Source organism: Pezoporus wallicus, unplaced genomic scaffold (genome assembly GCF_028554395.1).
Source record: "Pezoporus wallicus isolate ANWC-B61680 ecotype Strahan unplaced genomic scaffold, APGP_CSIRO_Pwel_v1 contig_3324, whole genome shotgun sequence".
In the NCBI taxonomy this organism is placed as follows: domain Eukaryota; kingdom Metazoa; phylum Chordata; class Aves; order Psittaciformes; family Psittacidae; genus Pezoporus; species Pezoporus wallicus.
In genome coordinates, this window is record NW_026643042.1 from 1,008,573 (window position 1) to 1,031,544 (window position 22,972).

The following is a 22,972-nucleotide window of genomic DNA, read 5'->3' on the forward strand; positions in this document are numbered from 1 at the left end:
CTTCCAGATTCCCAAGTTCTGTGTTTGTCTACTCTCCAAGAAGTTTGTTCTGGTTTTGATAGGCCATCATGTGACTCTGCTCTGAAGTACGTAGAAGTACTTAGCTGATAAATGCATTTCTGTAAAGCACCCTGTGTACGGAAGCAGTCCCAGGGAGCAAGAGCTGGCCATGTTTGTCTCTGGCCCCATTTGATGGAAGAGGTGAAGGCCACCTGCCTGAGCAGCCAGAGGTGCCAGGACAACCCACTGCACTGGCTCCTGATCTAGTAGCTAATACCACTCTTACCACCTTGGCTTTTGACCCTACTAATAGTGCTTAAATATTTTTTGTAAGCAATAAAATCCAGTTTTCTCAGCTATATCCTTAGAGTAGTGGGATACTGTGGGATGTAGGATGCACACTTGCAGGCAGTAGCTCAGCAGCATCAGTTAAGCTACTACAACTTGAAGGTGCTCTTGTCTGCATACAAACAAAATTATAAAACAGGAAGCTTCAAACTACTTTCCATAGTTGGAGTATGTGGCTTAGACACTGCACAAAGCAGTTCAGAAGATGGCACCCATACCAGCTCAGGGATACTTGAAGTTTTCAGCAATTAGCTTTATTACGTTACTTTGATGGATAAAAGTTGGTATCACAACACAGATTTAGTAAGACACACTTTGAGGTGAATAAAGGTCTTACAGAAGACGTAACATTTTACAAGTCATTCCTCCCTTGCACTGTCAAAAACTTTGAGAAGGAAAAGCAAACACACTAGCACTGAAGGAAGACAATATGAAAGATCTATAGCTGCTGTTGGGTGGGGCATTGATTTTTCTGACTGAACGGTCTTTTCACAGTTACTGATTACCAGGCAACCACAAGGGAGTTTGAGTCAAGACCCACTACAGTGAAGCGGAAACTGGAGGAAAAAAACCCAACAACACAGCTTTAGTCAGTCCCTTACTAAGTCTAAGAATGAACATCAGTTTTGTTTGGAAATAGGCTACACGAGGAAGGAAATGCAAACAGCAACTATTAAGGCGTATTGCACTTAAACCACATTATACTGTTTTTGTAAGAAAAATGTATCATCATACTCCTGGTGCTACAGTCTGTTGTACATGCACCAGTAAGGTGGATTTACTTTGGGTTTTTCAGAAATGGGAGCTTTAAGTTGAGAATAGATATTGTTGTGTTACAATGCCAGGTGGCATAAAAAGGCAATTTGAACCAGGTTTATTTTCAGATTTCAGCGTCACCAAATCTGGTTCAGTGAATGAACTTTAGACCTGGGAAAATGCAGCTGAGAGCACAGATTACTTTCTCTAATAGCTACTCAGAAACACTTGATTGCTTAATATTTCAGCTCAAGAGTCAAACACTGCTTCATACATAAGCAAAAAGTTTTATTTACCTGTACGAGAGCATTTCTTTCTTTCTAAAAAGCAAAACACTCACCACTCTGCACACACAGCTCCTCAGACTTCCTCTATCACCACACAAAAGCATTCCTTACAAGCCAGCTCTCGTACTCAGCCAAGTGGTTTCTTCCTCAGGTGTTTCGTACTACGGGAAATTAGCATTTTATTATACAGAAGGACTTTGGGGGGGGGGGGGCTGGGCGAGAGGGGGGAAATTAAGAAAAAAATCAGCCCAGCATCCAAAACATCACATGGATTTGCACAGAAACTAGTTTCAAATATGGCTGTATGGGGCTACAGGGACATATTTTTACTTCAGCCAACTCAGATCATGAGGTTTATGTTTTTATTTTTCTTTAAAAAGCAGCTGTAGCAGCATGAAAGTGTTATCAAGCTCCATCTCTTTTGTGCTTCACTATAGCCCTTTGGCCTAGATTTGATAAATGACATACTTGCCACCAAATCTCTGGGCCACAGAAAATAAAGAGTAGCCTCAGAGTTAAAAAAGGATCAGAAGACTCAATTCAACAAGCTTAAGATATCAAGAGCTATCAAGGGTTAAAAGAACATCTTTTGAAGGACTCCTAGCAGGAGAGAGCAGAAAAAACAGACATACCAGAATCAGTCTAATTGCCTACAAACAACTGCTTTTTAAACCTGGGGCAGAATGTAGAAACCTTCACATACTTAGATAGTGAGCAGACAGGAAGGAGCAAATTAGAATAAGCAGTTTTTAAGCTGGCGACTGCCAAGAGAGGCCTACTGAATTGTACAGTCAAGGTGTCTGCCAACGGAGCTGAACTTCTGTTACATGTTTTTGGAGTCCACAAATTGGTAAAATGGTCATGGCGAGGAAATCAGTAAACAGACCAAGAATTAAAATCAAAGCTGTTCAAAACTGACTAATCTTGAGTAATCAAAATGAAGATTAATTTGGTCTAGCACTACCATGCTCAAATGCACAAGTAACAGCCACCTTCTGGCTCTTGTATTCTTATTTCCTTTTCAGGTGGATACCTGACACAAACTTTGGGCTTGTAAAGACTAATTAAGGCCATCTGAATTTTAATTCTTGTGTTAGAGCACTGTCCATTAAGTAACCTGCAAAGGATTCTTGGTATTGGGTAAGTTCTCTGTGATCACCTCTAACATCCTAATAACCAACCTTTGAAAATTAATTAGGCTCAGAGCAAATGACTATGGGGAAGAGCTGAGTAACTTTGGCACAGCAAAACCTACAACTGTGAGGTAATTTAGCACCATGAGAATTGCAAAGCTGTTTTCGACTTATACATGAAACCATGAGTATGTATATGTCAACTGATGGTAAATGACTCATGGAAATACAGGCAAGACACATTTACATTTAAGTCACTGCACCTGGAAAACATTTCTGAGGAAAATTTGTGGAAACACTACAAATTAGCTAGAAAACTAAGCTCTCAAATTCTGCACTTTCAAGACAAACAGTTTCAAGACATGGTAGACTTGATTCTTAAAAAACTTCTGCACCACTAAGCAAAAGAGTTGAGTTCTAGGAGTCAGCAGAATAAATAATCACTATGTTTTTCACTTCAACACTAATTAAATGTTCTTTTTTGTTACAGGCCCTATATAGGTAAATATATTCCCTTCCTGAATAAGTACATACTTTGTAATCTCCTATAGCTTTTACTCTTCAGGAAATAAAGTTGGAGTCACACATTCAGTTTTAACATCTATCATGAATTTTAACATCCATCAAGATGTTAAATGGCTGGCTTGCTTTTATTTGCAATGCATTTTCAAGATGACACTACTTTCCAGCCAGTGGCTCACATTATATTTAGGATGCACTCATGACTGCAGATGTAAAATGGGAAAGGTCCATTTTGAAAGTATGTAAGAGTTGCCATCAGCCATTGGACTACTCTTTTCTTATTCTTCTATACTCTTCTTATTATTCTATAATAAAACAAGTTTATTATAAACATTAAAAATCTGAGCTGTAAGTTCTGAGGAAGCTGCACAGAAAATGGAGGTTAGTAAACAGAATTATGTCACATCTCACAAACAGGAAGGTTTCCTTTCATTGCAGCTTCTTTTCTGCTACAAGGTAGAAGATGGATAAAAAATAATATACATATATCTTTTAACTATAAACACCATCTGAACTATTATTTAAGGAAAAAACACCTTTAACAAATCAAACTAATGTCAAAAAGCAAGACATATAAAGATTTAAGCTTATTTATCTATTTCAGACAGTCTTTGGTAGAGTAGCAGTGGCAAGACTACACATGTAGCCTGCTCTTTCCACACACAGTGCTGTGAAGGAAAAACAGGTTAAGTGTCAAGAATGGTGATAAACTGCAGTAATTAGATTAAACATTTATTTTTCATATATTCACAAAATCTTCACAAAAGTATTGAAACTCAAAAAGGAATTAGACTGGAGTCAAATACAGAGATGAAATGTACAAGACAAATGAGCAGGCAAACTAAAAGGTCTTGAAAGTATTTTACTTCAGATTGAAAAACGAACAGTTCAACTGTTCTGTTTAAATAAAGATTTGCAAGATATACAGTATTTTATGAATACAATGCTGGTCACTTGAGGCAATGTAAAATACCTCAATTTTTCCTTCATGCTTTTTTTTTTTTCTTTTTTTTTTCTTTTTTTTTTCTTTTAGAAAGATACTGTTTACCAAAAAGAAACTTGAGCAGTCCAGGAAAAGCTATTTTCCATTAAATTTATGAAAACCATAAATTGAGGCAAACCTAAGATTCCCAATGGAATCAAGATTATCTTCCCGCTACCACCACCTTAAAATTATCACATGCTTATTGGAACTAGTATCTGCACCCTAAGAGTACATTTGCTTTCAACGATGAGGGTGATTCTTTTAAAAACACTTCAGTGTGGTAAATGCGATACAGATCTTTGCAAGTATTAAGTTTCGGAACAGTTTTGCTAATAGCAGCTAACAATACTGGATTAATATAATTTATAAATAATTGTTCCCTAAGTGGTGAACATAGGTCTACACATTCACGAGAATCTAAACCAAAATAAATACTGTGATTATGCGTAATGTGGTACAACTTCTACTAGTTCCTATAAAACAAAAGCTCAACATCTGGTGGATAAAATTATCTGATCAAATTAAAATATGAATCTAAAAATTAAAAAAAAAAACAACCATTGTCAAATTAACATCACTTAAGCCTAGTGTTTGAGTAAATGTTATGACTTTCCTATTTTTTTGAATTTTCCTTTTTGAAGTAAAAAAAAAATTCCTTTTTTAAGTAAGACACTTTAACACATTGAAAATGTTTATTAATTTAAGTGATGACATCAGTTCTGGTCTTGTTTTAGCATTACTTTACTTTAAAATCACTGCACTCATTAGTGCCCATTAAAGGTCCGGTTGTCTGTAGTATTCTGTAAATGTGTATTAAAAAAAGTTTCTAAAAGCTAAGAGTACGTTTTATGAAAGCATCATCTCCAGAACAGCTGCATTAAATAACAGCCACGTATACCAACTGCAGACCTTCCTCTTTAAAGAATTATGTAAAAGTAAATGCCACTTAACTTCCCTGCACTTAAGTGTCCCAGCTCCTGTCCCAGGCTATGCCTGTGTGTGAGGGTAATTACACATTTCATTCGCATTCATGGCATCAGAGTTATTGCAACCTTTATGTGTAATGCAACTGAACCGGACAAACGCAGAACTGAAATTAAATGATAGCTAGCTCAACAAGAACTACTATGAGATATGAAAAGTTTGGGTCTTTAAGGCAGTACAAAATATATTTTATTATCTGAAGTCATTTTGGCTTTTTAAGTAATTAAGTGTAAATATAAAAATGCCTAAGAGGGGAGTGAGAAAAAAAATACTTTAATTGTGAAATTTACTTAAAGCTTCAACAGTTATCATCTCCTACAGGAATTAGCAAAAATATAAAAGACAAAAAAACCCAGATCTGGAAGGGGGAGGGAAGGCACAAATAAAGAGGCATGGGATTAAAGCAGCCCAGGAATGCAAACGTCTGTAACAAATCTAGTTCTGTAATTTGTAGGGTTTTTTTTAATCAAACAAACAAAAATTAAATAAACAAATCACAATCAACAACCAAACAACCCCTCCCCCCAAGGGGCTTTATATTTCTTAAAAAAATGAAAGGGTTGGGGAGACATCACTAAAGGGAGGGAGAGAAGGATGCAACTATAAAATCCCATTGCCTGAAATGATGGCACTCTAGAAAACAAGGTGAAGGTTACTTCTCCAAGATGACAAGCTCAGTGTCTACACAAAGTACATGTACACTTTATGCAAATGCAAAACTTCATTTGCCACCATAAGCCTTTCTTGCAGAGAAACAGCTTTTGCAGATCAAATGTTCTATTAAATCTTTTAAATGGCAAGAAAAGAAATTCTGAGCAATAACTAGTAATGTCTCTTTATATGGATGTTAAAATGACATTTCAGATTATTTTCCAAACTAATCCTGAGAAAAATTCATGTTTACAATTTAAACAATAATATTATGTAAAAAGTATTAACAAATCCACTATTACAAATGTCAGTTTTCCTATATGGTCATCTATATATACACAATAAAATGGTAAGTATATGCAAAAATAATTAAAAAATCATGCACAAATTACTTTCACCTTTAAAGGCTGGGTTTCCCTCAAAATAAAATTTTTTGCTTTTTTTTTCCTATTTTTTGTGTTTTATTTGTTTGTTACCACCCCCTAGACACACTGAGTACTACCTCTACAAGTCAGCATGAGCTGATGGGAAATACATTTATTTTACATTCAAGCTTTTATATCCTAAATGACCCTGTTGTAGCATATGACTTATCAAATGAGCAGCCTTTTCCTCTTTTTTTTGTGTTTTTCTTTTTAATTTTTTTTTTTTTTTTTTTTTTTTTTTTTTTTTTTTTGTTTGTTGGTTTTTTTAACATTTTTTGCAGTGATCAGTCTTCATGATCCGTTCCGTGGCGAGCTGGGAAAAAAAATGCAGTTGCTAATCAATGTCTGAACAGTCTGAAGCTCCGGAAAAGATTCAAGGAGTCACTATCAAACTATCCTGTAGCATGAGATCATTGCACACAGAAGAACAGTCATAAAATAGGCAACTATCTACAAAGGTCTGAAAGGGCCGCATCCCTCTTGTGTTTCCTCTTTTTGCCGTGGAAGAATGGATGGTGTGATTTGCTGCCTTGATGTTGTTTGTTTGTGACTGAGGTACTGTGGCTTGAGTTTGTTGGACCTTGGAAGCCTTTGTTAGAAGAGCGAAATAACCGTGCAGATCCATGCTGTGAAAGAAAGATAACATGGTGAATCAGTGTTAAAAGGAAATAAAGCATGGCAACTACACAACCCTATTTCAGGATAACGAGGACTTTAACTCATGAAATCATTACACTTGAAACAACTCATACAGCAAAAGAAGCCGGGCCATTGCTTAGCAGCACAGTATCATGAATCTTTCACTTTAGTGGCTGCACACAGATGTTCATCCCTAGACCCGCCACCACACTGGTCAAGAGAGGAGAGCAGAGCACTTCAAATTGTGAAAAGGACAGAATTGTTTTATTGCTCCCATTTTGCAACTATCCAAAAAGTGTTTCACAGAAGCAAAAAACCACAATCCAAGGTGACAGATGAAAAATGCTGAAATCTCATCTTCTGTACAAAATTAAGACAAGAATCTTTTAGGGCCAGGACTAACTTTATATCACATCTTTTTACATATGTAGAGTATCTCTGATAGTGCATTTTCACATTCCAGCACCAGAACTAGCTCTGTGTAGCCACACACACATTCATGGTATATCCAAAGCCAGTTTGTAAACTCGGTACTAGCTAGAGATAGACTGTCAGCAAGCAGGAGGAAAGTTTCCAGCATTACTTTTCGAGAGCAATATTCCAGACGATTCCAGACTATGTTTCATGTATTAAAGAAGTCCTAAATATCGAAAAAAGTATAAAAATTTAAACTGCATATATCCCAAGTATATTCTATATAGAGGCATATAATATTTCTAGATTGCTGACTTGTAACTCCTCAAAATGAGGAATCCTTTAAATGCATAAACTCTGGTAGTTCTCATTGTAAAGATATTTGTCTTTAGGGGCAAACAAGAGGGATTTTCATGTATCAGCAAGAAATCTTCATCTCCCTTAATGAAAAACAGTTCAGCAAGTACCAACAGCTAACAGAGCTGCCAGTCATAGTTTGTAACATATAATTTTACTAACTGTTTTTCACTAAGTATAGTCAAGTCTCTTTAGTTTTCAAATTCTGCAGTCAAGACCGGACTGATGTGCTTTCTGCACAAAAGGAAATGGGTACAGCACAGCTGTATACTGCTGGCAACTACAGGTTTCCCAAAATAAAGTCAAATCTGATTTCATCTGGTTCAAGGCTGGGAAAGCCACTGTTGCAAACTCCTCTGTGTAAGCTAAACAGAGAACCAGGTGATTTTAGATACAATCAGTGCTCAAAGCTTTTAAATGGGGTGATGGGGAGGTGAAAAACGCAGTGTTTCCTTTCAAGAACAAGCTACTCTTCCATGAAGGACGTGTACTGTTCAATGATTTATACAGTTGTTTCCAAAGGTTTCACAAACCTGAGATTTGTTCGCGTTGCTGGAAGTATTGGCTGTTTGGCTATTTTGTGTTTTCCCACTTGACTGGGAGGATTCCAGTGACACTTCTTGTGACCCCACTCTGTTTGTGGCAGACTGGCGGCAACTCAACTGTTTAGAGGTTTTGCAAGGTGTTCCATCAGAATCCTTCAGGAAGATGTAAAGTATTAGTGATGTTTTTAAGTGAGTTTTTCTATTAGTAAGTTTTCCCATAAAAATAAAGCTAGCAGTGGACAAAACTTCACATGTGTTTATTTTATTATAAATTAAAATTCTTTCAATCCAGAATTCTGATAGAGTAAAATGGACAGATTCAAAAATGTATTGATGCATGATTCTGATTTTAGGATTTAGCTTTTTTTTATTTTTTTTTTTAACAGAATTCCCAAACACTTTAAAGGTTTTGTTTTGGGTTTTTTTTTTCAGCATATGGTTTAGGACTACCAGTCTTGGTTTTCTTAAACACAGTTTTTCCAGAGAAAAGAGGGCTATAGTAACTCTGTATATACTGTATTCACTTTCTATGTGCTGTGGCAAAACCACGATGCAACTTAACATGCGTAGAAATTACATAGGAGGTAACACCTTATGCAAGTTAGGATTCTGGATGTCATAACTAACTGGGATTCTAAACTTACAAATGTATTCTGTGGAAGTACAGGTCAGGAAAAAAAACCAAACCTACAGAAACTGAAAAAAAAACCCTGAAATCAGAAAACCACCAGTACTTACTACATCACTAGAGCTGGACAATGTAGAGGATGATGATGATAAAGGACCTGATGAAGAATTTGAAGAATGTTTACTAAGTGTTTCTGAAGTTTTATTTCTAGGTTTTGACAGTGCTTCATTCTCTTCAGCAAGATTATTGTTGCACTTGTCTAGCTGCTGAGTATCTACTATCAAGGTTACTCCATTACCTATTAAAAACAAAACAGAAGCATCACCACACAATAACTGCTAAAATATGATGCTTTTCTTTAAAAAAAAAATCCCTTCAGGTATTATATATCTATAATATCCAGCAGGACATGTACAGACATCTGCACACATGCATACTTGTAATACATGCAGATGCATGTGTATTTGTGTGTATGTACTGCATGCAGCAAGCCAACAACTCGCAGAAGGTGTGGTGGTTTCCCAAGATCCATTCATGTACGCTATGAAAACCAGCAAGCACTACCTACAGTTGAAGCTGGAAATCAAGGGAGCCAAGACACGGAAGAAGGTAGTAACAAAGTTCAGATGTGCTGCTTAACGAGACTGATCCACAACACACTTCAACAGCACTCAAATAGGTAGGTTTAAATTCCATTCCTATGACCCCAACACTCAGCAGCTCCCATGTGATTTCTGCTGGAGCTGCTAGGATCATAAGAACTTCAAATGAAGTGTGGTTGCTTTGCATGATACCCTACCCTGAAAATACGAGACACACAACTCTCATATCTCACCAACTTCTATCTTAATTTAAAAAGGAATCAGAACTTAAACCTAAACTAAATCTACAAGATGATCACTGTAACTGCCACCATTATTTTGCTGATACAGGGTTATTTTATTAATGTTTTATCTCACATAAGACTCCCAGGAGTTACCTCTGATTTACATAGCATACATTTGCTAGTGAAGACGTGTTTGCATACAGAGGTTAACACATAGATCGTATCAGGTAGACAAGCATTACTCTGTAGCTTGTGGAACTGAACAAGGGTTGGCTGCCATGACCAGGTTGTGTGGCAGTGCCACAAGGGTCTGCAAACTGACAAAACACAAGCGCTCCAGGAGCACATTCAATTTTACAAGGACAGTGAGGGAAATCACTAACAAAAGCTTTAAAAATAAACAAAATCCCATCCTAAGGACTTGGTAGTTGCATCATCTTCTCTCCTTAACCCCTAACAAGAGAATACTTCTAGAAGGCAACATTCTAAAATTAACTGGAGAGTAGTAGTATTAATTTTAATTTGAAAACTTTCAGACAGCAGATACACCTACACCGAAAGAGGCTGGCAACTGACTGGTGAAATCAGAAGGTGGGCAATGAAAATAAAGACGATTTTAAAGGACATTATCAGCAAGTCCTTCAGCTAGACCTTATGTGTTTCCATTTGTTAGTAAAAAGAATCATGATGGATATTTCAGGATTTTTCTGTTTAAAAGACTGATTCCACTTATGTGGCCAATCCTGGTTTAAATATTGCTTCCATACACATACAGTATGTTAAGCTTTAAAATGAGAAAGAGTAACAGAGGGTAAAGATTTAGACTTAAGCCAGGGTTCCCAGTAAGTCTTTTAAAAAACCCTGTCAACCTTTAAAGGACAAAGGAATTGTGACAGTAATGATGCGTAATTTAAATTGTAAGTTTTTCAGAAGTCTCCTATTGCAACCCCAGCAATCTTTACAGACTTCTATGCTGGCCACATCTACTGCAGCACAATAAAGATAGACACGGCATGGCCTTTTTACTCTTGCACAAATCTACATCTTCTGAATCAGAACAAAACCGAAAGCAAAAAAGTGTATTCATGTTAAGACACATGCACTGCCTTATGTGAGGCAAAAGCAACAACAGAATCTGATCAAAGCATGCAGGAAGCTTCCCAGTATCAGCCATGCTTAGTCAAAACTCACCGTTACATGAAGACTCTGTCCTGCTTTGCATTCCCCACTGCTTTGATATCCAGTCTCTGTATGTGGCCACCTCTTGCGTTACTCTAATTATTCTACCTAGAATACTGTAAATGAGGGGAAAAAAAACCAAAACAAAACCATCAGCACAATTTTTAGACACACAGAAATATAAGCAATTAACGACTGAGATTTAGACTCATAAAATTTACCTTTCCGTTTCGTTGTTAGGATAATATTTAGCTATTGGGGAAACCGCATGGCTCAAAACAACATAGGCATAATCAAAAGCCTGTTTCACTTGCATGGCACCATAGGAGCTCCTCCCAACATCATTACCTTAAAGTAAGAATAGAATTAAATAAAAAAGTAAGATTGAAACTGCAGTTATCTCCTTTCAGACAGGAGACAAATTGCCTTTATGTCCCAACTCACTGCAGTTACCTCTTGTAGAGTAGGATTAGTGGAACATAACTATCTGAAAGAGTTTAAAGACCTATAGAAATTTACATGCACAGAGCTTCAAAATGGCAATTCTCTGGGTCAAAGTGCAATACATAAATAAAAAAATAAGCAAACATAAAATCCTGCACTGCTTATATTACACATGTAACAGGACTGCCCGGGATGACATTTTTGTAGATCAGGAATATGTTAACTCTCTTCTCTGAACAGGCCTTGACTCACCATTCCAGAAGCCACCCCACTGAAGCCAACAATCAACTTTAACGTAAAGGTAACTACAGAATGAAGCCACTATGCATTTATGTAGCACTGACTGCAGCACAGGCATGCTCTGTAACTTTTACTAAGAATACGTCTTAAAGAACACTTGTTTTCCACGTCCATCCTGTGTTCAAAGACATGAATGTTTCTGTTTGGTTTTTGGTGGTCAGTCTACTATTCTTTAACTCCTCTGGATTAAACATTCCCCTGATTTTTTTTCTTAGTATGTTAAGTGTTTATGAGGATACCTGGCTGTAACGGATCTTCAATATACAGCATCGACGGCCTGTAGCCATCCAGCATGCTTTTTTGCACTTCATCCTTGGCGACGTAGGAGCCACCATCCTTTATTCGGATTCCAGTCTTCAGATAATTGAAGTGACGTCCATATAATTCAAAAAACTCTATTAAAAGAACACCATAGTTGGCATTCGGCATACAGGCATCTTCCCTGGGATGCAGCTATTAAGAAGAGAGAAAAAAAAATCGTTATCTTCAGACTTTAAGTTGCAAGTGTCTTTAAGTGCCTTTGCTTTGTCACAACAAGCATGTCTAAATACAGTAAAAAAATAATAAAACCAGAATATATAAAACAAACTTGTCTAAGTACGCTATTTTCCTTGATAAAGCAGTTTTAAATCTTTAAAACAAGATGCTACATAAACTTTCATAAACTAATTACCTCTTAAAAATAAGGCTGTCAAGTATTAGTGTTTTTGCATTTGAACTTTCAGTTCAGTAAGTGAACATCCAGCTCTAACAGCAGGGTTCTTGTAAAAAACAAATGTATTTGCACTTCACAGACTGGGATTTGCAATACAAATACAGGCATTAACATTCACAGCTATAGAAATTATCCCCTCTACTGTTAGGTATGCAACCTGAAGGATTATTAACAAAACCCGTTCATAATTTTAACTGATAAAAAAACTGACTGCTTTTTTTGCAAAGCAAATGGAGACGCTATTAATCAGTATAAGAAAAAATTGGGGATGGGAGAGATTTTGGTTTCTGTCAAAAAGATAAGCCTGTGCTTTTCATTTGTTTTGTGCTCAGCGGGCAACTGCACTAGCACTCAGCAAACACCGAGCTCCAGCTGAAGGCTCAGGTTTAAAAGTAACTACAATTTGGAAAGTACAGACATACACATGTACACATGAAATTACACAATAGCATTTAATACAAGAAAAAGAACACGGCTGATAAAGCCAGAACTCAGCTACTTAGTATTTCTACAATATTTTTCTCCCGCAGGCACAACAATATAGATTTAGCTCACGCATTTTGTTCTCTTAGACGTAATAGAAAATTGTAAAACATGTTTATTTGGTATTGGCTTAAAAACCTAGGCAAGCTAGCAAAATTCGGCTACTAATTCGTTAAAGCACACCCAGGATGTTAGACCTGGAAAACAAGGGTTATAAAGGACAGCTGCATCTAACAGTAACCTGCTTGAACCAGCTTGCTCCAAATAAATCATACAATGGTCAAGTTATTTTACCATGAATGCATGCCTGGTACTGATACATCAATGGCTGTTCCAAACACCTCTAATAACAAAAGTACCAGTATGGGAAAAAGAAGGCAGGTGGAATGTGTCTATTGTTAAACAAAAAGAGGGTGCAAAACCAGGATAGCGTAGATGATTAAACTGAAGGGTTGATCAAATTCTTTCTTAACGTTATATCCTTTTGCTCCAATGGCATCAACAAATTTCATTAAGCTTACCTGAAGGAAGCTGACAGCCATTAAAAAAAGACTATAAGAACCGATTCCCCCTGTAAATACTTCATTAAGGTCTCTCTGCAATAGGAACTGTTTCAATACTAAAACTAGATACGGTAACACAGGGTATTTCTGAAAGAGAAAAGCAAAGGTGTTAGGATACTGATGTATATATACAACTGCTACTAAGAAAGCATATTGAAGCTATCTGTTACATTACATCTCAAAGCTGAGTATAATTTTGATTTATCATTTTTAGTACTGGGAAGAAGCCAAGTGCTCTGCCTGTGGTCACTACAAGTATTTTACCTCTTCAACTCTAGTAACAGACATTAACAACAGAAAAAAGTTATGACTATTCATAAAATCAGAATGATTTTGTTAGATTATATGAATACATTTGATTTTCTCAAATAAAAGTGAAAAGGAAAGCAAAGGAAGAACTGTGGAGATAACTATGTCTGTAGCAAAACCTTCCTGATGCAACCAAGCTGATATCCCACAGTGGGCTGGAACTTCTGTCTTGCAAATCCATCAGATGCCCAGAATTCAAAACAGTTCTTCAAAATTACTACACCCAGATAACATTTTTGGAGGAGCCAAATACTTACCTTCGGGTAACTGGTCCTTCAATAGGTTTGTCAGCACGGATTTCCTTAGAGATGTGCATAAGCTGCACGTGTGGAGAACATGGACCTTTCGGGCAGCAGGGGAGGCTGGGACTATGCCTGCACTCTGAACAACCCCTCACAAGGTAGGGGAAAAAGAAGCTCAATAATATCACCCGTGTTAGCAACACAGAGCTAAGAAATTCTTTACTTTCAGGGAAGAGATGTGGATCATGGTATCTGTGATTGCAAAAGATTAAAGGGAAATTGGGAATTTCTCCAAGAACAAATCTGCACAAGTCTTACGGAGAGTATCAGAAGCCTTATTTAACTGAAGATCCCAAGATGAGTTTTTGAACCATTAAGAACTTAGAGCCACAAACTGGGGTGTTGACTATACCTGTATATTCAGAGATGGGATTTTTCTTAGGAAACTGCAAACCCTTAATTAAATTAAGGATTCAGTCACCTCAAACTTCCCAAATAAAATGCATTAACAGAAATAAGCATTTCCAAGGGTAATGCTGAGCATGACACCTCCATTAGGTAATTCAAAGTAATGTGGGACAAAATAAGACCCAAGAGAATGCCCTGCAAGTGTTTCATAGAGAGATCCTCAAGAACACCACTACCAGTATGTGCCAGAGCTGAGTGCCACCTCTGCCCATGCACGGGCCACCCGTCACCCATGGTCAAAGCCAGTTCTGGTGTGGCGCAATGACATGGCCTTGGCTTGGGCTGCTGGGAAAACAGTCATGTGGAAACCCTCTTTGGGAATCCCTCCACCTCACTCATCCCTCCACCAGCTGCTTTTCATCTCTGCTCTTCCCCTGGTGTCTGCTTGAGCCATGCTGCTGTGGACTGATGCTGATCCTGACCCTAACGACTGACCTGGTGTCCTTAGCCTCAACCTCCTCACTGGAAAACTGTCTACCAGCCTGTGAGCTGACCCCCAACTACTGTCACCAAACCTGCCCTGCTCCTCACGTACCATGGGACTGCACCTCTGCCCCATGCCTGCCCAGCTGCCACTCACAGCTCCCACTCCCTCCCCAGGGGCACAGCCTGCTCTCATCATGCCCTGACCCAAGGCCAAAGGGTCTCTAATGAGTTGCAAATAACCCGGGCAAAAGGAACACACTAACACACTTGTCAAGTACACAAAAACGCTTTCAAACTCTTAAGAGAAGACTACCTCCTCTCTTGAAATTAAGGGGCATGCAGGATATTTTGGGCAAGCAGACAGGGCCTTATGGACTTACCTAAGAAGAAACGTATGTGCAGAATGTAACTGAAATACATCCCCTGTGTTGTGGCAGAAAACCAAATATAGATTGCCTGTCCACCAGAAGGCAATGCGACAACTCACAGAACGTTAAAACTGAAGTCAGCTGCCAAGTTCCAGGTATGTATCCTAAGACAGAGAATCTGGGTATCTTTCCCTAACAAGGAGCTACATATCACAAAACTATCGGTCTTGACTTAGCAGCAAAAGGCTGGCCAACACCATCAACTTCTGTCCATCACAGAGACACTGAGAGAAGAGAGGTCTCTGGACCCACCCCACCCTCTTACTCTGAACATGGGTGCAAGAGACCTCATCAGCACAAGGTTTATGTATGAGCACACAGGTGAGACTACGCAGACAAGAACTCAGACTACTGAAACTAAGGACAGAGGTTTTTCTCCTGTGTTCTTCTACAGGTTAAAGAAATAGATGCTATAAGAAGCAAACTGAGCTACTTTCATACTTGCTTCTAATCATACATAAAGGAACTGAAGACTAACAAGTTGAAGGCTGTACATTCAACTCACCACCAACTGAAAATCCCCCCCTATTTAGAAGACTTCTTGTTACTCAATGACATCATTAAAGCAGATGTACATAATTTCTAACCCTTAAGACTGAAAGAGAAGTAATTGCTTTATTACTTCTGCTCCAGATTTATGGAGTTTTATGAAGGAGTTTTACATGTTCAACTATTGAAATACTTTTGATTCTCCTGCTGTCATTAGTTTCGTTAAAAAAAACAAAGTTAGTAGTAGAACAGTAATATCTACACACTGAACGAAGACTGAAATGCACTTCAACTCCCTACACAGAATGTGAAAATCCAAGAGAAACTTTCTACTGCTTCTGTATTTGCTACAGTGTCCCTGTACAATGAATAGCAGAAGGGAAGGGAAATAGTGTAATGATCCTTTAAAACTTTAAATAAAAGAGCATATTAATGCTAATACAATGACCCCCATACTAAACAAAAATAACTGTATCTACGATACATGTATTAGTGACTCCCTGAACAATAACTTACTAAATTTAACTTATTCTACTTTATCAGCATTCGTATGCTGAAATAATATTAATTCCAGAACAAGATTATCCCTCCTTTCTCAACAATGCATGCCAATTACTAATTTTAAGTTCAATGAACCACAGTTAGAGCAGAACATTTAAGACAGGTATTGGTGCATTTTCTTTAGTCACTGTACCATTAAAACTTCTCAATATTTTATACATTACTATCTTCATGCCTATCAGGGCAAAATATCTAAAACCTAAGAACATCACAGAGTAGTAGCAGACCACAAAAATAACAGAGTGAAAGTGTATCTCTAGTCAGGATGCAGTCAAAGTAAAACATAAAATCAAGTCATCAAATATTCAGCTCTGTAGTTCTATTACAGTGTTGCCTAACCTTGATAAAATCTTTGATGAGCTGGGCTGCTTTAACCCCATTCTGTACATTAAAGCTTATGTCAACTTTTACTTCAGTGAAGGAATCTGTCAGTTTAATAATGGGTACCTGCAAAAGAAAAACAGGTTAAGTCGACACAGATTTCCAAGCCACATTTGGTTTCATTCATACTTATATGCACCAGTAAAACTGAAACATTTTATGACTTTGTGGAGAGAAATCAGGACTCCTGTCTATTTATGAAGTCGCTCCCTTTGCCAATCTGTTTACACCAACTTTGCTTTTCTAACTCATAAATGCCATTTTCAATTTACTATCCTGTTTAACAGAATGTAACACTTCAAAGTGATTAATTTCACATTGGTTTTAGTCAGTTCCTGGTGCAGCAGCACAGTTCTAGAGGGAAAAACAAACACCAGAGGGAGACAAACACTTAAGAAATGAAGATAAACGGCAACAGACAGACACTCTTAATAAAATACACACTCGTGTTATTGTGGGTTATTGATTCCTCAACAAAATTATCTTCAGACAAGAAGCACAAGATACTGAGAGCACTCTGACACATCTCCACGTGAGTGGTTTCCAAATTACCTCTGTTAACAACAGCCATCAATCAGACACTTCTTTTAACCGCAACACATTTGTCACCTTAGAACTAGCCGAAGGTAGGAAGTTATAATGGAATTAATCCTATCCTGTGCAAGGCATACTATAACATAAGGCTGTACTTATACGTCTATGTAAAATGTATTATGTCTGCTTCCTTACAACAAGAAAAAAATAATTTACTCATGTACAAACTAAGTCCAGAAATTCACAAGTTTAATCACATTAATTCACAACAATGACTAGCAGAGTCTCACTTAAAAGCAAGTGTATGTTGTGTAGCACGAAAAATCACATTTTCCCCAACAGAAGAAATGCTTCTGTTGGAGCACTATCAAGTTGGGCTTTTTGAGTAACAAAAACTGTAGAAAGTAAAGACTCTATCGGTTCTATCTTGTATTTATATATAAAATAGTTTCTGCTTATGAAAAAATAATCCTTTTAACCAAGATATTTTATTAGACATTTAGCTTAGAACAAGGAAATACCCTCTTCCCCCAAACTTACAGTTGCTTTATCTAAAACCTTTACTGAGTTTTCATCTGCTACATTGTGCTTTCTAAGAGCTTCTTCCAACGTCCAAAGAGGTAATGTCTCCCACTTTCCAAACACAACTAAATCAATATCACTGAAATAGAAAAAAAATAGATTTATTCAAAGACCAATACACTTAAAAGGTGAACAGCTGACATCCACACATAACTAGAATAAAGTGACCAAATGTAGCTTAGCCAAATAATTTATTCTTAATTTTCTGAAGAAAGAGGAGGGGATGAACCCTTACACCTGGAGAACTACAGAACATTTCAGATTACCAAGGGAGGGGACAGACACACACATAAACCACCTGGGCTGCAAAGCCCAAGATTTGTCTCTTCAGGCCACACTGTCAGCAGAAAGGGATCAGCTTCTCCAGAGTGATTCTGAGCAAGACATTAACTTGTGGAACACCACCTCTGGGCTGTATCAATCAGTAATGCTGTTTTAACAGCGTGTAACTGAAAGGGAAAGTCCTGTTCCCATCCTCTGCTCACAGATGCATGGCCCAGTCTCCTCCTTTGCTGTAGGTCTGGTGTTTGTCTAGTCCACAGCAAATCAACTTAATGGGTCTGGCCAGAAACCAACTCCCCACCCCTAAAAAATCCGCAAAACACTCTGGGGTAATTTCCTGCCTCTTTGCATCTCAAAGTTGGGTTTCTGGGTGATCAGAACACCAGCCAGCACATGGCAAGCAGCTGGCCTGTAGTGCCAAGAACAGGCAGCAGTGAAGGAGAAAGGACAATGTGAAACTTTGACTTCAGAAAGCAACAAGCTGCTAAGTAAGATCAAGCCATCTAATTAACTTCATTCATTAACTCAGCTCCTTGAAGAGGTGTCTTCATCCCACTACACTTCCTCCCTGTGCACGCACACACTCATCTGACTACACAGGGAGCTGACATCCTAATTCAATGCCTAAACTCAGATCCAAAAGGTGACTGTGAGGGCCACTGTGAGATCTTGAGCTCTCTCATTTTGCTACCCAACTTCTTTGATTCCCCCACTTGTTTGGGAACACAAAGGAGGAGAGAACATAACCCTGCAGCTATACAAGCAGGCTACTTCAGTGACACAGAAAACTGTGCAACAGGTAACAGCAAAAAAATTATAACACTTTCCCCCTCCAAAAAGATTCCACAGGTCTGCTGATTCACAGACAACACTGCTTTAATAACCTCAAAGAAACCACATCTGCAGCAGATGAAATACCTCTTGCCAACAAGCAGTGTCAGCAGCAGTTCAGCTGCATACCAATTAGCTGCAAGGGTAGGCAGCACTCAGCCAGCTGCAGAAAACTATGTTCAAAACCTGCCTAGAGAACATGAAATGCTGCTGCATGCTTCTCATCTAAACTAAACCGGTGTTAAACCCGCTATTGATGCTGAGAGGTAACAACAAGAGACATTTCTCTGATGCATACCAAGACAGAAAAAGCAGCTCTGCTATCACCTTGAGTATAAATATGTCTGCAAAATAACACAGAGATCCAGCAGCAAAAAAACCCTGTGCCGAAACCTTCAGTATCAGCTTAAGTAAAAGGATATTAGGCAAAATATAACATGGAATAACAGAATAAAAACCACACTATAAGTCTTTCACCAAAATGTGAAAAACCTATACAGCCACAGCTATTACAGTTAACAGTCCTAATTTTTCTATGCACTCTGCAAAGTTCTAATAGCTTAACACTTTCTTAATATAACAGGTATACACACAAGTAACATGGATATTGAGAGATAAATCACTACAGATAAAGGTTTGACAGCTATCTTTTCTCTTGTACAGAATTTATACTGAAACATTACTGACCTTGTAGGTAAATATAAACCGGTTTTGAAACTTCCAAATATCTGCACCTGAAACACAGAATAGGATATATGAAAACAAATTGTCAGGCTTCAGAAGACAAAAAAAGTTCTATTAAATTGCTTGTAAAGGCCGGTTATTGCTACCCTCCATTGGTAGATTTTGGTATTGCTAACAGGCACATTCTGAACAGAATTACTCTTTTCTGCTAAAGTGTTCACATCTTCAGTGTATTTAAATCACTAATCTTCATTGTTATTACCCATGAAACATTAATAACTTTGATTTTTCTATTACAAAACCTTCTTTCAATATAAAAATTTCACCATGACCCAATTTAGCAAAAATCTATAACCCAAAATGCTTAAAACACTTTAGAATGATAGAACACTAAAAAACCACAGTTTAATTTATTTTTTGCTTTCATATCTCAAAGTGTACCCTTCAGTTTTTAAACACATTTTCTAAGTTTAATATATTTTCACTGCTTTGCATACTAAAAAAAATTGTATCACAATCCATGTTTTTCTGAATCACAGATCAAGTACCACAACTCTCTTTATTTCTGCTTAAACAACAAACAAAAAATGTTCCAGAGAGTTTCACATCCCCCAGATTTCATTTATTATGCTGGATTTTTACTAGAACTGGAGGTTTAAATAAGGAGGTTTCCATTGTAAGCTATCCGAAACCACGTTCTCATTAACTTAGCCAAGCCTCACAGGGAGGTTGGACTCATGTGCTAAGTCTCAAAGGGCGACTGGTGAGACTTCAAAGTGCAAATATCTACACATTTGGACTGAATTTCAATCAGACAGTCTTCCGATGTGTTTCCGGGAGCCACTGAACTGTGGATTCTGCTTTAATGAGTCTCAGGCACTATTCTGAGTGCCACCTATTTGTATGTCAAGGGACCCACTTCTTATGTTTTTCCCCTTCAGGATATGAAAAACGGAGAGATGGGAAAAGATAATGTTTTGCAAGTAAATGTTTTGGTACTTCAGCAGACTAGGAAGCAGTTTGAGTGCTTCCTCTTGATTATTTTACATTGCTTAACTCTTCTCAATCCCTCAAGTCATCCTCAACAAAAAGCACATGCTGGCAGTAATTTGAATGTTAAAAGTTCGCAGCTTCTCAAACTAGAAAAGACTGCAAGAGATGCCACAGAACTAGCATCAATATTGTACTAGATCTTCATGAAAGTATAAAGGCATCACAGAACTAAGAAAGTAATTATTATTACTATTTTAAATCCAGGATAATAGTAAAAGCATCCCCTGTAAAACTGTTTGGGTTCAGTCAAACCAGGATTTATTTGGCCACCAAAATCATCTGTTGATATGTGGAAAAGTGCTTTTCCACAATCAAACAACCACTGACAGGTTTGGAAAAAAATAAATGTCTTTTCACATTTTTAAACAAAATGGTGTGCTCAGCTGAACATCAGAGAGAGCCTTTACTGAATAAACAACCCCAAAAGTATTCGTAAACTTACTGATTCAACATATATGACCTTTACCAAAAGGAATGAGACAACATCTGCTGTCGTACAATAATTTAGAGTATGAGAAACACTGAATTATCGTAAAAGAAACTCACACCCACACTTCAATGCCTCTGATCAGATCTGGAAAGATGGGAGAGGAAGAGTGAGGAAATCAGAACAGAATCATTAAAGGATTTTGACTTACAGAATTGGTATTTAAACTCTTGAAACTCTGTAGCCACACACATATCTAAAGCATCCCAAATACAGGTCACTGTCATGATTTGAGAGACCTGAGAATTAGTTCTGTAGTGTGCCAACGCTGCCAGTTACGGTTTTATTCCATATGGACAGAGATATGTATGTGCAGTCATAAGATTACTTAAGACTTCACAGTACTATAATGGACTCCTCCCGCTCCTGTACGTTATTGTTACTATTTATCCTACATTTCTTCAAACTTACTCATATTAAATTCCAAAGAACCTGAAGGAGCTTTAATTACAAGCATGTTCCAAATATGTCCTCGCTATAAATAACAGAGCTTGGAAACCCACAAAAGCTTGGAAAGTCCTTGCTACCAAAGTCTCTCCATCAAAACAAAACAAAATCTTATCCATACCCAATTTAGTTTTCCCTTTCTTCTACATCATTAGGTAGAATTTTCCAAAGTTTGTCACACTAAATAGAGTTAATCTTTCTACTTCCATTTCCAATGACAGTATTTTCACAACTGAGGAGTGTGAAGTATGTCACATTACTTCATTTCAGACCTATGACGCTACATAATATTCAGACACAAAGCTGAGGACATTATGACAAACATATCCTAAATTCCAATCTATAGCTACTTATTTGTTCAATAGTCAAACTTTCATATTCAACTGGTCAAAAAACTTTGTCTTAAAATGCTTTCATTTAATATTTTGGACCATTCAGTTTCAGTGTAATTAAAGCTTTTCTTATGGTCAGAGCCTTGCTGATGCCAAGAACAGTTCTCAGTTAGTAGGAATGTTTCCTTCTAAGCACATTCCCCTGGGTAAGAGAGCAAATGACACAATTGCTAACTTCTATAAATAAAGTAGCAGTTTAGGGTACCTAGTTTTACCCTCGCTCCCTGTGCTTTTTCAGCCTTTTCCTAAGTGGAACAGGAAAAAGAAGTATGTGCACAGACACATACCACACACTCACTATAATCTGTATGTTTCAATTCATGAAGCCTGATTTTTATTTTCCTTGGTATCTGATTTTTATAAAGTCTGTCTTACCTTTGTGTTTAGTTAGAAATTACAAACTGAATGTGTATGTTTAACTTACGAGTTTATTTTAGCTGGATTAATTGCATCTATGACTCAAAATGAACAGCTTAAACATTAACTTACCACTTTACAGCTAAAGGTGAGGACATTGGACCAGACAACATTTTACCTTCTCAGAAAGTGCACTCAAAACTTAAATCTTACAAGTAGCTAAACCAACACAATTTCCAAAAGGTTAGTGATTAACTCAAGCAACCGAAAAATTACAATAAAACATTGTCAAAGTTGAACACAGTTGAGTTCAGCAATTCAGTTTCCAACCAGATCTATAAAGTAAGTATTAGAAAAATAACATTACAGTAATTTCCAGATTGTCACCTGGTGTGCTGTGTCACTGTTCAGTTCCTTTCTACCCTCCAGAAAATGGAAGGGCATACAAGAGGAGAATTCTCCCTCAACAGTAGCACACAAAATGAATTTAGGCTCCGAAGAACAGGTACTGACTTGAGAAAAACTGGCACGTTCTTGCTCTCGATCATTTTCAAGAATAGCAGAAAAAGAGGGTCATGGCAGTTTTAATTCACAGTAATTGAAAAGTGAACCTCAGTTTTCAGCTACATGGGTTATGCTTCCTCTCAGTTACGTTACAGCTAAGCCCCAGTGGTCAGCCGTCACTTGTGGCAGGGCTTGTAATTTGCTTCCTCCTCTTCAAGAGACTATAGCAACAAAACCCAGTTTCATTAGCTTTAGGAAAGACTATTTTCTCAAGCCCCAAAGTCATATAAAACCCCATTATTTTAATACAGAAGACCTAGCTTTTACAGAT

At 37.4% G+C, this 22,972-nt stretch overlaps 1 protein-coding gene across 1 annotated transcript in view; it reads right to left on the minus strand.

The window, feature by feature from the left end:
• Positions 1–3,765: 3,765 nt before the first annotated feature.
• TENT4B (terminal nucleotidyltransferase 4B) overlaps positions 3,766–22,972 on the minus strand; it is a 49,327-nt gene continuing 30,120 nt past the window's right edge. Inside the window, exons 3-12 of the mRNA XM_057396528.1 lie at positions 19,405–19,451; positions 17,563–17,683; positions 16,447–16,554; positions 13,143–13,271; positions 11,663–11,876; positions 10,901–11,027; positions 10,692–10,795; positions 8,785–8,972; positions 8,035–8,199; positions 3,766–6,717 (exon numbers count right to left, since the gene is read on the minus strand). Of these exons, the coding sequence (XP_057252511.1) occupies positions 6,538–6,717; positions 8,035–8,199; positions 8,785–8,972; positions 10,692–10,795; positions 10,901–11,027; positions 11,663–11,876; positions 13,143–13,271; positions 16,447–16,554; positions 17,563–17,683; positions 19,405–19,451 (1,383 nt within the window). The 3' untranslated portion in view covers positions 3,766–6,537. The remainder of the gene's footprint in view (positions 6,718–8,034; positions 8,200–8,784; positions 8,973–10,691; positions 10,796–10,900; positions 11,028–11,662; positions 11,877–13,142; positions 13,272–16,446; positions 16,555–17,562; positions 17,684–19,404; positions 19,452–22,972) is intronic.